Here is a 14982-nt window from a genome sequence, read left to right on the forward strand (position 1 = left end):
ATGTGATCGCAGCACCTTGATTACAATAACACCCATTTGAATGTAAGTTCAGTCTCTAATAATGATGGTCCTCTTGACGTCTTCAAATAGATACTATTTAACTTAACTATGTTTGATCATGTAGTCGAGTTCATTTTATTTTGGTCATATATATTGTCACTATCATTTTTTTCATTCAGCCGATATCAATAATTATGACGATAAATGTCACATCTTTATATCTATTAATTTAAAAGGATTTTCAGCATGCCAATCTCATTGCAACTGATTTAAGCTGTCTGACAATATAAATAAAATAATATAAACAATCAAATAATCTTTTCGCAGGATTAGACATTACCCTACAAGTTATTGTATATTATTGTTCAACATCAGAACAAAGTGAAACAGGTTTGGAACAAGTACAAGGTGAGTTAATGGTGTATATATCAGTATATAGTAGAAGATATATAGAAGACTTGCTTTGTTTCCCAAATAAAGTGGATCTAATTGGATTTGCACAGTAAACATTAAACACAAGTTAAAAGGGTATTACTTTTTAGTTCATATATTAGGGTTTTAGTTATGATACTCCCAAAATCATTCTGCATAAATCCAAAGATTTTTAACAAAATTCTGTGCAGAAATAGCAAAAAATGTCCGCAGATTCAGTCTGGCCCTAGGCGTCTAACAGTTTGCAGTGCACGTTGCTCTGTTTTGTGTTGGATTTCAAAAAACTATATAGCTCCAGACTACTGAAGTTTAGTGACGTTTCTAGTTAACAATAGCTATGTTTCCATCCAAAAATTCTAATTAACTTTATGCACAAAACTGGAATATCGCATAAATGAAGTGCGAATAAAGCAGCGTTTCCATCCAACGAGTCAAAGAGAATAAAATCGTAACTTCCTAATTAACCGCCGCCAAAAATCAAAAGTAAAAACGAAATTTGCAGCGGTAGAAGCTTTGTGAATCTTTTATTCATTTAATAAATAACTTGCGGCATCATAGTTTATGCAAATTCTTTTAACTAATAAAAAGTTTATCCAGTTATGCACATGTTTTTTTTTTGTGCATTTTCAAAATATATGCGCATCTTGGCGTTTCCATCAACCATTTTTTATGAATATTTCCAAAATGCACATTAAAATAGGTGGTGGGCAACATAGCTAGTGCCTGTGACCTTTTTTTTTAACTCCAAGTCCAACTTACACTGTATGGCTGTAAACTACTACTACGTGCGGCATCCGGAAGTGCAGGCTGCAAAATGCCTGTGCAGCGTTAGTTACGCATAGTGTATAAACATTATCGAACACTTAATATATGGTCATTATCGGAAAAAAATATATATCATGACAATTATCGTTTTGCTGTAATATAAACAATGAGCCAGATGAAACTAGCTATGGAGTATATATCTCCATGCTCTGTAAGTGTACAGCATATAACAGCTAAAGCTGAATCAATATACAGTACTGTCATTTGCATTTATTAATTTGATATGAGGACTGATAATGAAAGTGCTTAGGCTTTACATAACAGCTTTATTTCTGTTTACTGGCAGAGGCAAATGACAGGGTAAAAATGTCATACATCATGTCCAGCTTTATGCAGGTTAACCAAGAAGATAACTGAAATTATTGAAATTAAAAATAAGTTATGGGCAATTGTGGAGAATACAGAAAAACTCAGTTGTTGCATTACATAATGCATCATTTTTACAGCACATCCTGGCTTACTAATATTTCTAGGTCGCTTTGATACAGCCTAGATTTTGGTGAACACTACCATCTGGAGTTTTTCCTTTCCAGTTTGAGGAAAATAAAATGAGGTTTGTTTGGCTCAGGTGTATCTACAGGGGAAGCTAACTACCACACCAAAGGCAATCTTTTTGAAGAGGAAAAGAAGTTAAGCAGCTGACATTTCACAATGACATCTTCACTAAAACAACCCCTTTCGGCTCAGATCAACCAACACGTTTGTTAAAATCCCCTACAGAAGGGCTGCTAACCTGGCGTGACTGAACAAGCATTAAGGAGGTCAGATGTTGAGGTGTGACTGGTCACTAGTTCAGTTCTGGAGAGCTTGCTAAAGCCGGTGTTAACACACCTGTCTCTGGCGCATGTATCTGGTTCACAAGTTATACTTTACGTTATTCGCTCATGTTTAAGGCGTTTTAATTGTATACATGAATGTTAAATGCGTGGACACGACAAAACACGAGTAAACGTATCAATTAGACGAGTAAGTTAGCTGCCGACTGCTAACCATTTAGCATAGATGCTAGCACGATAAATCTGCATGTTTTGGCCCAGCGCAGTTATAAATGCAAAACTATGTGCGGAGTTACTAAACCAACATAACAAACAAATCCGTCTTGATTTTACACGACTAGACAAAGCAGTACAACCGCCAAAATCCGTGTATAAACCGCGATGAGCTGTAGAATATTGAAGGGAAATGTGTTTAAAGAGGCCTCTATGTAGGCCGCGCCCGCTCCCCATGATGCTCTTGCTGGATCTACAAACACCCGCTCCCTTCTGACACCATAAAACCAGAACCACACAGGCTCAAGGGGAAGAAAACGAGTCGAAACAAAGCCCAGGGTTCAAACTCTCCAGCGGACTTACCTCCACATCTCGCCCCTTGTTTTTGAAGCTCTTAATGCGATGGTTTTCCAAGCCGGCGTTTTCGGCCATGGCTCTGTGTGTATGTGTGTGCGCCTGTAGTCCCGACCGACGTGCGGAGCTCCGCTCGGGGAGGAAGAGGAGGGCGGGGGGTGTAGCGACGTCCGATTCGCGATTCAATGAGTCAGATTTTTTAATGAACCGGTTCGCTAAATGAGCGGTTCTCGAGTCACATTATAGTTCACCCAAAACTGAAATTCTGTCATCATTTATTTGCCCTGTAGTTTTCCCAAACCATGTTTTTCTTCTGTTTAACACAAGAATATATTTCAAAGAAAGCTAAACACCTGTAACCTCTGACTTCCATATTATTCTTTTTTTCCTGCTTTCAATGATTTTTCTGTTCAACAGAAGAAACTGATAAAGGTTTATAGCCTTACCACATGAGGGTGAGTAAATAGTGAGCAAATGTTAGTTTTAAAGCGATTTTCAGCCGCTGATAAATAAAGGTTAATGTGACTATTTTCAATTTCATAATGTTATTTTTTCAGCATCAATATGTAGGCTAATTTAATTAAAATATAGTCCATTAAAAAGACTTAGGCATTCGTTTAGTCGTTCAAACATAGGCCTAAAATAAGATGAAAGGCCATTTAAAGGCAACTGCAGAGCACAGAAACTCCATAGAAAATTCTATCTCTGTATTTCCAGCCTGGTCTTAGATTGTCAGGCTGAAAGATGACCAGCTAAAACCAGCCTAACCACCTAAGACCAGACCAGAAATAGCTGAAACCAGCCTGGAAATGGTTGTTGCTTGATCAGGTTGCGGGTGAAGGATAACGAAAATGATTTATATTATTTATTATTAGCCAAAGAAAGACCAAGAGACGACACACAATAAAACGTTCCATTGCAACAGCAGCGCCCAGCAACAGATTCCGCCATTTTGGAGGGAAAGCGATCGGCTGTCCATTAGATCTTATTGCTGCCGCGATGGCAAGCAGCTGCTTTGTTTATTTATTTAAAAAGCGCATTAAAGCTGAGATCCAACCTGAAAGACGAAAATACAGCACTTACTATGACAATCAGCAGCACTTTTAATAGTTTATTTTTCAGACTTACAATATGCTGTTGTTCTATTGGAGTTTCCATTACAAAATCTGCGCCATCAAGTGGCTGTTTCCCAAATTGCACTAGAGTGTCGCCTCTTAGTAATTCTTTGCTGTTTGACATAGCAAATGAAGCCCCGCCTTTTAGTACAGGAGCCAATCAGCGATCACTATTTGGTGAATAAAGCCCACTTTCTAGTACAGGAGCCAATCAGCGAACGATATACGTAGAATAACAATTCTCCGGGGGAGGGGCTCGGACCACACGTGAGTCTATGCAGATTTTGTGTGATACGAACATTTAGAAATGAAACTCAGTAGACAGTTGTTGTTTAATTTTGTTGGTTATTCGTAATGCGTAATGCGCGTTTGATTATTTTGACTCTGGAAGAGTGACAGTATATTCACTGACTAGTTTATAAATAATGAGTTATCAGTAAATAATTAATGCTCTACAGAAGAAAACGACACAGCCTCTTGGACGGCCTGAGGTTAAGTAAACTAAATTGTTTGATGAACTATCCCTTTGATTTTGAGGAATGTTTCAAATGTGACAGAAGTAAACGTGTGATTATCGACACAAATCATTTTGTGTTGTTTTACCTTACAACAATCAAAAACAGCCTAATTTAAGCAGTGTGTATGCACATTATAGATTCTAAATCATCTTAATCTTTTAAAGGGCTGTCTGAATCATATACAACACACTGAATTTAATTGATTTGAAAGATAAACGACTTGAACTTAATTTCATATGTAATAACATGCCACATTGCATTAATAATAAGTTAAAGTAATTATTGAATCCTTTATTGAACTGGTTCATAACTGCGAAGATCCGAATCGCGGAATTGAATCGCACTTCCTCTCACTTTGGGGGGGGGGGGGGGGGAGCTTATGATGGTGCATGTACGTAGAACCGGGTGGTGCGGAGCAGACCGGACACAGCGTTCTACATGGTACCTGTAATTATCAAAACTTTTACATTTTATTATCATCATCTGATAGCAAGGTCTACACTACAGGGACACTGCAGTTTTACGCCACCTCTCTAGGGTAAAATGATCTTGAATATAAAGCGAGGTGTTTGATTGGACCCGTACAGTAGTCTAGTTTTGCGTCAGCGTGCGTAGACCAGCGATTGCGCAAGTTCTATCAGCTGACATAAGCCGCTTGCGTACGCCAAGAACGCAAATGCTACGTCACCGCGCACTTCAGTAGCCGGCGAGATGATGGCCAAGTCACCCTGAGTCCATAGTTCACTTATCTAGGCATTGCAGTTATTCTAACTTGCTTTGGAAAGATTTTTCCCTTTTTTAACTCAGAATGTTGATAAAGACTTTTCCTTACATGGGAAAATGTTTTGTTTGGTTTTGTTAATTATAAAATTGAAACTTTACATAAAAATAAAATATATTTTCTTAATCTGATCTTAACAACAAAATTTTATATACATAAATTTAAATTTGCAAACCAGAAACATGTTTTTGTTTTAAATATTTTGCTTACTGAAATGCAGTATTACTATGTAATTATTTCTAACTCTTATAAAAAAAGCCTTTAAAACAACAGAAATTTGTAAATTATATATTTTTCTTTATTGCGTGATGTATTGTTTTCTGATTGTTTTTGTTTTTCTTTTATTTTTTGTTTTTTTTAATTCAAAATGTTTTTTTATTTTCTTTATAATGTACTGTGATTGTATATTCTCACTTTTCGCATGAAAAAGACAGTCTTCGAGTAGAAATTAGCATTTTAATTAGAGGTAGCGTCATTTTAAATGGTTAAAGCCGATACAAGATAGTCTTTATGCACAAAAGACAAAACCAAAATCTTTATTGCTAAAAGACACTCAACACGTAGATGTCAGATTAGAACATAGAAAAGCAACACCATGTTGAACATTCAATCATTCATTAAAAACAACTTTGAAATGAATTACAATTTCTAAATAAATGATCAGATATCATTTAACCCCCAAATAAAAATATTACTCTTTTCTAACCTCTTTCAAATGTCACTTTACATATTGGCGTTGTTCACAAACTGGAATAATTATATAAGACATAATGTATATCAAAAGCAACATGATATGAAACTCACAATGAAAGTATGTGTGGGATAGATATATATATATATATATATATATATATATATATATATATATATATATATATATATATATAGGTTCCAAGTTTTAGAAATAATAACTTGACTTCTATTTGATCATTTGGTGTCAGGAGTGGCTTATATAGAAGGCAAAGGCCTCTAGATTACGCTTTTTGATCATGCCTTGTTTTTAATTATTAAATTAGGACAGTAAGGTCTGACTTTGCTAAGACAAAGGTCTTTTCACTTAAAAGAAATAATGTACAGTATAGAATATAAAGTAATCGTGCAGTGAAAAATAATGAATATTGTGTATGAATCCCATGAGCTTGGAGGACTGCATCCAGACATCTCTGCAATGACTCTAATAACTTATTAATGAAGTCATCTGCAATGGCAAAGAAAGCGTTCATGCAGGACTCCCAGAGTTCAAGATTCTTTGAATTCATCTTCAACGTCTCCACCTCCATCTTACCCCAGACATGCTCAATAATGTTCATATCTGGTGACTGGGCTGGCCAATTCTGGAGCACCTTGAGCTTTTTTGCTTTCAGGAACTTTGATGTGAAGGCTAAAGTAGGAGAAGAAGCGCTATCCTGCTGGAGAATTTGCCCTCTCCTGTGGTTTGTAATGTGATGGGCAGCACAAATGTCTTGATACCTCAGGCTGTTGATGTTGCCATTAACTCTGCAGATCTCTCGCGCGCCTCCATACTGAATGGAACCGCAATCCATGATTTTCCTTCACAAAACTTGCCTGATTTCTGTGAGAATCTTGGATCCATGTAGGTCCCAGTAGGTCTTCTGCAGTATTTCCGACGATTGGAATGCAGCTCAACCGATGATTCATCTGCAAAATCTACCTTCTGCCACTTATCCATCAACTAGAAGTCAAGTTATTTAACAAATCAACGGATTATGATAATAAGTATGGAGTGTGTGGGTCATATATCAAACAGAAAAAGTGATGCAGTGTTGACTGTTTTGAGTCAGCATCACTTGAAATGTATAAAGTGTCAGTCATGATTGTCAGCTGTAATTTATGACTCCAATATATACCCGTTTCATATTCAAACCAAAAATTCACAACAGTACAATGTTGATATACAAGTAAAATCACAGTGCAAAAGAAAGATGAATGCGCTGAATAAACTTTGAGATCAGTGCACAAATAAGTGTGCAGGATGATGAAATCGCACAAGTTGACATGAAAAGCAGAAGGCCATCTGTCGTTTGACTCAACTCCTTTCAGTAGTCTGAGCCACCCTATAGTTAGGAATCAATCATAACCGTAGCACTTCAAATCCCGGCTGTGGAGTATGTTTAGTGTATGCAACAGCACAATGGGAACTTTAAAAGATCTGTTGCTCGAAGAGAATCTTCTGGTAGCCTTGTGGAGGAGGATAGTAGAAGTCACCGAACTGACAATCCAGTATTGCACTATCGTCCACTGTGAGGGACAAGATAAAGACATGCATGTTTAAGTCTGTTAATCCTCACATATTACACTGATTACCCCTACAATTAATAAATCAAAAACTAGATGCAAATGCAAATTATTTTTAAAATACAGAATATTACAGGTATAGACAATCAAAATAAGGTTGTCTTTAATGTTTAAAATACGTTTTTATTTTTATTGCAGAGTAGGAAAAAGGATTATGATTGTAATTTTAATCAAACCCTGCTATATGTTTTTTTCTGACCGAAAAGTGACTGAAGGATGACGTGGTTTCTAAAAAACACCAACTAAAATGTCATTCAGTGTAACAATAGATTAAATTTAGAAGAAGAATTTCATTATATCATCATATTCTCAATTTAGGGATCATAGAGAAGCCCTAAAATACACATTTTAGAATGACCTTCAAATTACTAAGATTTACTCAATAGCAAGCAAAAGGTTTTCAATCATTTAAAAATGACAATTAATTATGATAATCATTCATTGTTTATATCTTTTACTAAGTATAGAATACATAAATATATCTGAATGATGACGGAACATTATTTCTCACACCTGTTCACATTTTATTTCACAAAAGACTCTTGAATCCTTACTACACATTTTGTGTACACATATTAGGGCTGCACGATACTGGCCAAAAAAAAAAAAATCGGACATTTCAATATTTTATATTTCTGGGATATGAATTACGGCTGCATAATATATGCTTTCAGCATCAATGTCGCAATATGATCATTCGCAACAGTCACATCATAGTATAAATACTATAAGAAGTATAAATCAGCCTTATAGTGTTGATGAACAGAAATTTAGTAATCAAATGTACAATAACGTGTCTGAAATGTGGCTCCTGGGTAATTATAATCCTAACTTGATATTGTAGATTCTGCCATGTGACTATTGCAGATTCACACATTGCGATATCGATGCAGAAATTATATATTGTGCATCTCTAACACACAGCATAGTTTCTATGTACATACAATCACTTTAGACACTAAAAAGGATCTAGCCTTTGTCCTAATTACAGTTCACATAACAAAAAGGAATATACGAAAACATTAAAATACTCACCATAAACTACAGGATAAACAGTTCCTCTGATGCCTGATGCTGGACAGTTCATATTCTTCCCGTTTAGGTACAAATTCAGTTCCACATGGTCATATGTAACACCCTTCAAGCACAAAAACATGGCAGAAAGCAAAATTAGATGCATGAAGCTATTATATTCAAACAAACCACCAGCAGAGCAGATTCAATTATATTTGCTGTAAGTGCATAAGATAAAACCAGAGTGGACATTTCATTACGACAATGATCCAAAACACAGCCAAGGAGACTCTTGAATGCTTTCAGAGAAAGAAAATCAAGCTGTAGAATGGCCCAACTAATCACCTGACTTAAACCCAATAGAGAATACAAATTAAAGATCAGATTTGACAGACGAGACCCACAGAAGATTTTTACACTCTGTTGAAGTCTGTGAAAAATCACAGCTGAGCAATGCATGTGACTTCATTCTCCATATGAGAGGCGTCTTTAAGCTGCCATCACCAAAAAAACCTTTATATAAAGTATTAAATACATTTCAGTAGTTCAGCACTTGTGTCTAGGGTTGGGCGATGTCGACTAATTTGGCATCGTACAATGTCTAATGTGAAACATCGCGATGGCATCGTCGTCATAGGCGGAGGTGAATTACTTATGAATAATTAATTAATTCATAACAAATTAATAATTCGTAGGCTACCGTTTCAACTACCTGACCCGCATGGTCTTTGTTTTACCAATAACCAAATCATAAGTAAATACATACACGCATATTACCACCAGTCAATCACTTTTTCCGCTGAAGGCTGGTCGATAAAAAAGGTGCACAACCAACAGTAACTGGGGCTTTTATTAAAATTACTAAGTACAAGAGTGAAAGTAAAAGACTGAAGCAGTGTACTGATGCTGTGACACGTTACCTGATAGATTCAAAAGACAGAACAGTCGCTCAATAGAGACAAGATTAATTAAATATCACATTTAACAACTATAGTGAGACGCGATCCAGCGGTGAATCCTTGATAAACTGTCCGACGTGCACTGCTCTCTGGAGCTCAGACGAGAGCATGACAGTGTGTGAGTGTGTGTGTGTGTGTGTGTGTGTGGTTACGTGATGTGTGTTTTCAGCAGATGGAGGGCTGTTCAGAAATGCTAGGTAAAACAGTGTGGATGTGGATCATTTTTGTTCTAAATTGCTATTTTAATACTAAGACATTTTAGTGTAAACAGGGCCAAAGTGTGTATTTTTCGCGAGCTACTGGCCATCGGCGATGGACAATGGCATCGTCTATCGGCCCAATCCTACTTGTGTCATTCCATTGTTATTAAGCGACTGATTTTTTCAGATTTTTTGTTTCTTTTATTTTTGTTTGTGTTTGTTTGTTCAATTTCATGTCAACAGCTTCTTTAGAAATATTATGCCCAGGAAAAAAACAAGTTCAATACTTATTTTCCCCACTGTATAAGAAAACTCAGTAAATGCAAGATAAAATACAATGCTGCTGTCATGAAATGTAGCATCCCCCCAGTTAATAAATTATTGCAGAAAATAGGACCTGTGCCCAGCAAACATTGATGATTCTTACATGTCTTTGTTTTGTTCCTGGTGATAATCTTCACAACTTCTTTGAATTTAAGAGCATTTGACTTTAATGCTATTACCATTAACCTTCAGTGTTATTTTCTTCTTACATCAGTTTTAATTGAGTTAGAATAGTTAGCAGTTAGACAGACGAGTCAAAACATTGATAAGCGCCACATGCTGTGTGCTGCCAAAAGAGTGCCAACCCGCTGAGACAAGACTGCACAGGTTAAATTTAAGATTCAATCTGTGAGCGCCTCACATTACCAAATAATCTGGAATAAAAATCTGAACTGTCTGAAATCCCAGACAAAATATTATCAGTCCTGTAACGTGGGCCTGGCCATACTAAAGCACACAAATGCATTTATCCATCATCAATAAATCCCATTTAAACATTACTGCTGTTAAAGTGATATAGTTCACCCAAACATATTCATTTTCATCCTCAGGCCATCGCTCATCCTCAGGGTGTCATCGCTTTAATAGTCCAAAAAAAAAAAAAAAACAGAAGCATGCAAATTATAATTATTACTCGTGACTCCCAATACTGCACTAACCAAAAGCATCGCTCAGTGCAGAAAACTGAACATGATCTACATCATTACCTGTGCGTACACTGAAGTATACAGTATGAGCATCTCATCTTTATTGACGTATTTGCAGGTGTAAGCTGAAGCACTTGGGTTTGTTTACCACAGGGAGAGAGAGGATGCACCTGTGCATATTATGTAACGAGACGCTCGTAGTACATACTTCAGTGTACATTCTCAGAGTCGTTTGCCTAGACTGTGAATAGCAGATAATAAAAGCTATAAATAATGTTCAGTTTGTTGCATTTGTTGATGGTTTCAGTTCATAAGACCTCAGTATATTGACAGGAGCTGCGGGTAATACTAATTTGTTTTTTTATCTCAAATGATAGCCAGACCCCTTAGTTTTTCATCATTTTTGACTGATTTTGTGGTGGTAATTTCTAGAAATTTGTGTTAAAAATATATATAAATAAATAAATCAATAATTTATTGATTTGATGCACATCATAACAGGCTACCAGCCATACATTTAAAGCAAAAATAATGTCCTTAAATCCGGTCACGTCTAGTAGCAGTCATCCTTGAACCAAACTCCATCATTGTAAGCTGCTTGCTCTTCTGTCTGTTCCATTGCTCCACTTGTTAGATGTTTGCTCTCACTTTCTTTTGCAGGCTGAAGCGTGTCAAATGCAGAAAACGGCCAATTTGCGCCGTGTTATTCACTCGATTTGCACCACAGGATGTCTAATCACATCTTTGCATCTCGTGCTTCATTTGTGTCTGCTTACTGCATAGGTTGTGAAACTACCCCCCCCCCCCCCCCGCCCCCCCGGAATTGGATGTTTTATGAGATTATTTGTGATTATTTTGCAATTAAATTAGGAATTTTGCAGGGTCTTAAAAACATTGGGACTTTTTGTTGATTTAGCGTTGGATTCCTCAGAATTCCTTCCTTCATCAGAACCGTGAAAAACTAGGAGATGTCTGGATAGCATCCATGAATCGCCATTATATAGATACCAGGAGACAACTCGTTCGATTTTTTTTTTTTTTACTTCTCTACCTGGTCATCTGCATCTTAAAAGGCCTGAGGGCTTCATTTTTGGATGCACTATCCCTATAAGACTCACCACAATGTCCCCTTCCTGCGGCAAGCTGTTAGCTGGTAATCGGTTCTTTTCTTCGTTGTTATGGTACACGGTGCCATCTTGCCGAAGCACAAGGCTGTGCGGGTCTCGACCCAGAGGGATCTGGTTTAGATTTGCTTTCTGAGTTGCCACTCCTATTCCCCAGACACCTGCAAGGAGCAAAGTTCAATTCAGCCACACCTAATAACTAGGATAACTAATAACTAGAATTATTTTCAGTTCATCTTCAATTCTATAGCACTTTTACAATGTAGATTGTGTCAGAGCAGCTTAACATGGAACTTCTAGTACATTGAAACTGTGTCAGTCCAGTTCTCAGAGTTCGGTTTAGTTCAGTTCAGTTGGTTTACATTTCACTGCTGAAAGTGCAAACACTGAAAAGCAAACCCATCGATGTGCAGCTCCACGATTCCCAAAACGAAGCCAGCTAGTGCCAGCTACTTCTCAAATTAACGAAAGTGAAGGAAAAAAAACCTTGAGAGAAAACAAGCTCAGCTGGGCATGACCATTTCTCCTCTGGCCAAACTTCTTGTGCAGAGCTTTCTGATCAGGCTTACGGTTCTACTGCCAATAGCATGTTTACTTGGTAGGATTGGTGTAAGCCAGTAAGTAGAAATCGACATCACTTGATAGATGTGATGTATACTGGAGAGTAGCAATCGATAACATGCTTACGTGAAGAATAAGGCTCTAAAAACAACAATGGAGGACACGCAGTACATACTATTCTTGCTTCTTGGTATGCGTCTGTTTGTGACTTTACATTTCTCACCATGCTATTAACAATGTCTGCACTTAGACATTGCCTTGTTTCAGCTGTGTATTTAAAAACGGCACTTCCTGTGTAGTTGTAGCTCCCCTTGCAGCATGCACTCTGTAAACCAGTCAGCATTCTGTAGTGAGTCGAGCTCCACACTTTATGTATTTTATTAGGTACTTTTTACTGTGTGGTTGTGCCAATTTGGAACCATTCACAACTTCTGACTGTGAAAATCTAAATAATTGCTTATCATGCTGTACTGAACCACGCCATTCAGTGGAAACGAGCCATAAACATAATAAATGCTCACACACACATCATGCCTTACCTGTAGACTGAATCTTGAATTCAAAGTAGCTTTTGTTTTGATGGAGAGGAGCGTTTGCTGTACAGCCTCCGGTTCCACATATGCGTCTTCCACTCTTTACAATGACAACATCAGTACCTGAAATTAACAATTATTTTGAGAGACTTTGTCGCATTTATTCTGCATCACAACTTTCATTAATGTGTAATTGTGCTTTTTTCACCTGTAGATTTTGTAGGTTGTGCTGTGTAGATTACTTACAGTGTACTCCATTACTGACAACAAATGACATCCTAAAACGGCTTTGCCATGTAATCTAATATATTAAATTCTAGGTAACAATCATAAATAATATTTAATTTATTTTAAACCAATTTGTCTTTCACAATAAATTGTATAGAATAATATTTAAGGAAGGAAAATGAATTCACTTTCCGTTATGTGGTTGATTACTTGCAAACTGTGTAGTCCAAAGGTCTTTAAACTCAATTCCTGGAGAGCCCATCTCTGCACAGTTTTGCTCCAACTCTATCAAAAACAGCTGATCCAAATAACCAAGGTGTTCAAAAGAGTCATGAACACCTTCATTAGTTGGATAAGCTTTGTTTGATCAGGGTTGGAGCAAAAGCAGCGCAGTGCAGAGCAGCGGCCTTCCAGGAATAAAGTTTGAGACCTGTGATCTAGTCCATTACTGAACAGTGAGCACAGATTACATGATAATAGTGTAGTCAGTAAAGTAATTTAACGCTGACATTTTAAGTTAGTTTGAATAATGCTGTACTGCATTAATAAAACTGAAAGAATGAAAATGAATCCACTCTTTATCAACAACATGTAGGCCATTAAAATTGTAACAAACTATGAAAAACTTAATAAATTTCATAATTATTCAAAATAAGACAAATAAATATTTTTAAATATATAAATAATCTTTTTTTTTATATGTTGTGTGGCCTCTAAAAAAAGGAATATTTGTATAATAATACTAATAGTATTAATAATATTGATAATAATAATAATTGGGGTAATCATTTAATTAGGAAAAATGGGCGTTTTGTAGTACTACTACTGGTAGTCACTCTGATTAAGGACAAAAAGCGTAGTAATATAACCAAATTATAAATATGTCATTGTTAAATTCGAATTACGAAAAAATAATTAATTACCAGCACTGATTTTGGTCCATTCCTGCTGATTATTTTGATTATACAAATGATTTGATGATTATACAAATATATGTATTTACTTGTTCAATCTACTTAATTAAAATGAGCAGAAACAACACAATTCTTGAGATTTCATTGGGACAACTTAATTTTTTATGTTCAATCCACATAAATTTGTGGAAAGTGTTACGTTAACTTAATCGATTTGTGTTGGGACAGCATGAATGAATTGTATGGAATCCAGCATTTTTTACAGTGTATAGAAACAACGACACTGCCGGTTTATGATTTTATCAGTGTTTTTGGTTATTATAATGTGTCTGAAATGACAGATTCATCACTCACCCATGTGATGAGTGTCCAGCTGAACCGTGGGCATTTCCTTCAGTGTTACGTGGCCACTGTTATTGTCTCCACAGCAGCCAAAACAGCACGAAAGCAGCGCTGCCATAATATTATTTTTCCCACAGCAACACTGTTACGGTTAAATAACTTGATTCCGCTCAAGTTTAGTTGTCATACGGGGCTATTCGAGCCATCAACCAACGGAGGTCATTTTTATTGAATCTAGATGCTAAGCTAACAGGATATGACGTGATAAAAGGGAGTTTTTTCCGCTTTTAGAAAAAAAATATTATTTCTAGTTCAACGGCGACCTCTAGTGAACAACCGACGCTATTATTACAAAGATCACTCAGCAAAAAAAATAAAAATCTGTCATCATTTTCTCGCCCTCATGTTGTGACAAAACTGGTTTTCCTTCGTCTGTGAAACAAAATAAATGAGTCACATATACACACTATATGAAATCAAATGCCCGTCAAAAGTGAAATCGTTTATCTCGTTTGTTGCTAGATCAGATATGGTTGCTGTCGGAAGTTAACAAGAATACATTTATATTATTTATTAAATTTCCTATTTATTGCATTTTATGAACGTCTCACCCTAAACCCAACCGCAATGTAAAAATAGTGTAATGGAGTATTATTTATTACATTACCCAATAAATTGTATTTTACCCCTCACCTTAACTCTTAACCCAACCGTCACAGTACTGTAAAAATATTCAATATTGTTATGCATTGTTAAAAAATGATGGCAACGCTATACTGATGCTTATCCGCAGCTATCCCGTCCAC

General features: G+C 36.3%; 2 protein-coding genes across 2 annotated transcripts in view; both read right to left on the reverse strand.

Annotated features, from left to right (window-relative positions):
• The window catches only part of kpna3 (karyopherin alpha 3 (importin alpha 4)), a 37801-nt gene extending 35095 nt beyond the window's left edge, over window positions 1-2706 (reverse strand). The window contains exon 1 of the mRNA NM_201320.2: window positions 2610-2706. Within this exon, the coding sequence (NP_958477.2) occupies window positions 2610-2678 (69 nt within the window). The 5' untranslated portion in view covers window positions 2679-2706. The remainder of the gene's footprint in view (window positions 1-2609) is intronic.
• A 4028-nt stretch (window positions 2707-6734) lies between these two features.
• On the reverse strand, window positions 6735-14416 carry spryd7a (SPRY domain containing 7a). Its single transcript, NM_214776.1, is given in 5 exon segments — window positions 6735-7273; window positions 8366-8468; window positions 11593-11759; window positions 12699-12815; window positions 14189-14416. Coding segments are annotated over 5 exon segments (591 nt in total). The 5' UTR covers window positions 14295-14416; the 3' UTR covers window positions 6735-7175.
• Between the last annotated feature and the right edge of the window lie 566 nt (window positions 14417-14982).

The sequence above is a fragment of the Danio rerio genome, chromosome 1, assembly GCF_049306965.1.
Source record: "Danio rerio strain Tuebingen ecotype United States chromosome 1, GRCz12tu, whole genome shotgun sequence".
Taxonomy (NCBI): Eukaryota; Metazoa; Chordata; class Actinopteri; order Cypriniformes; family Danionidae; genus Danio; species Danio rerio.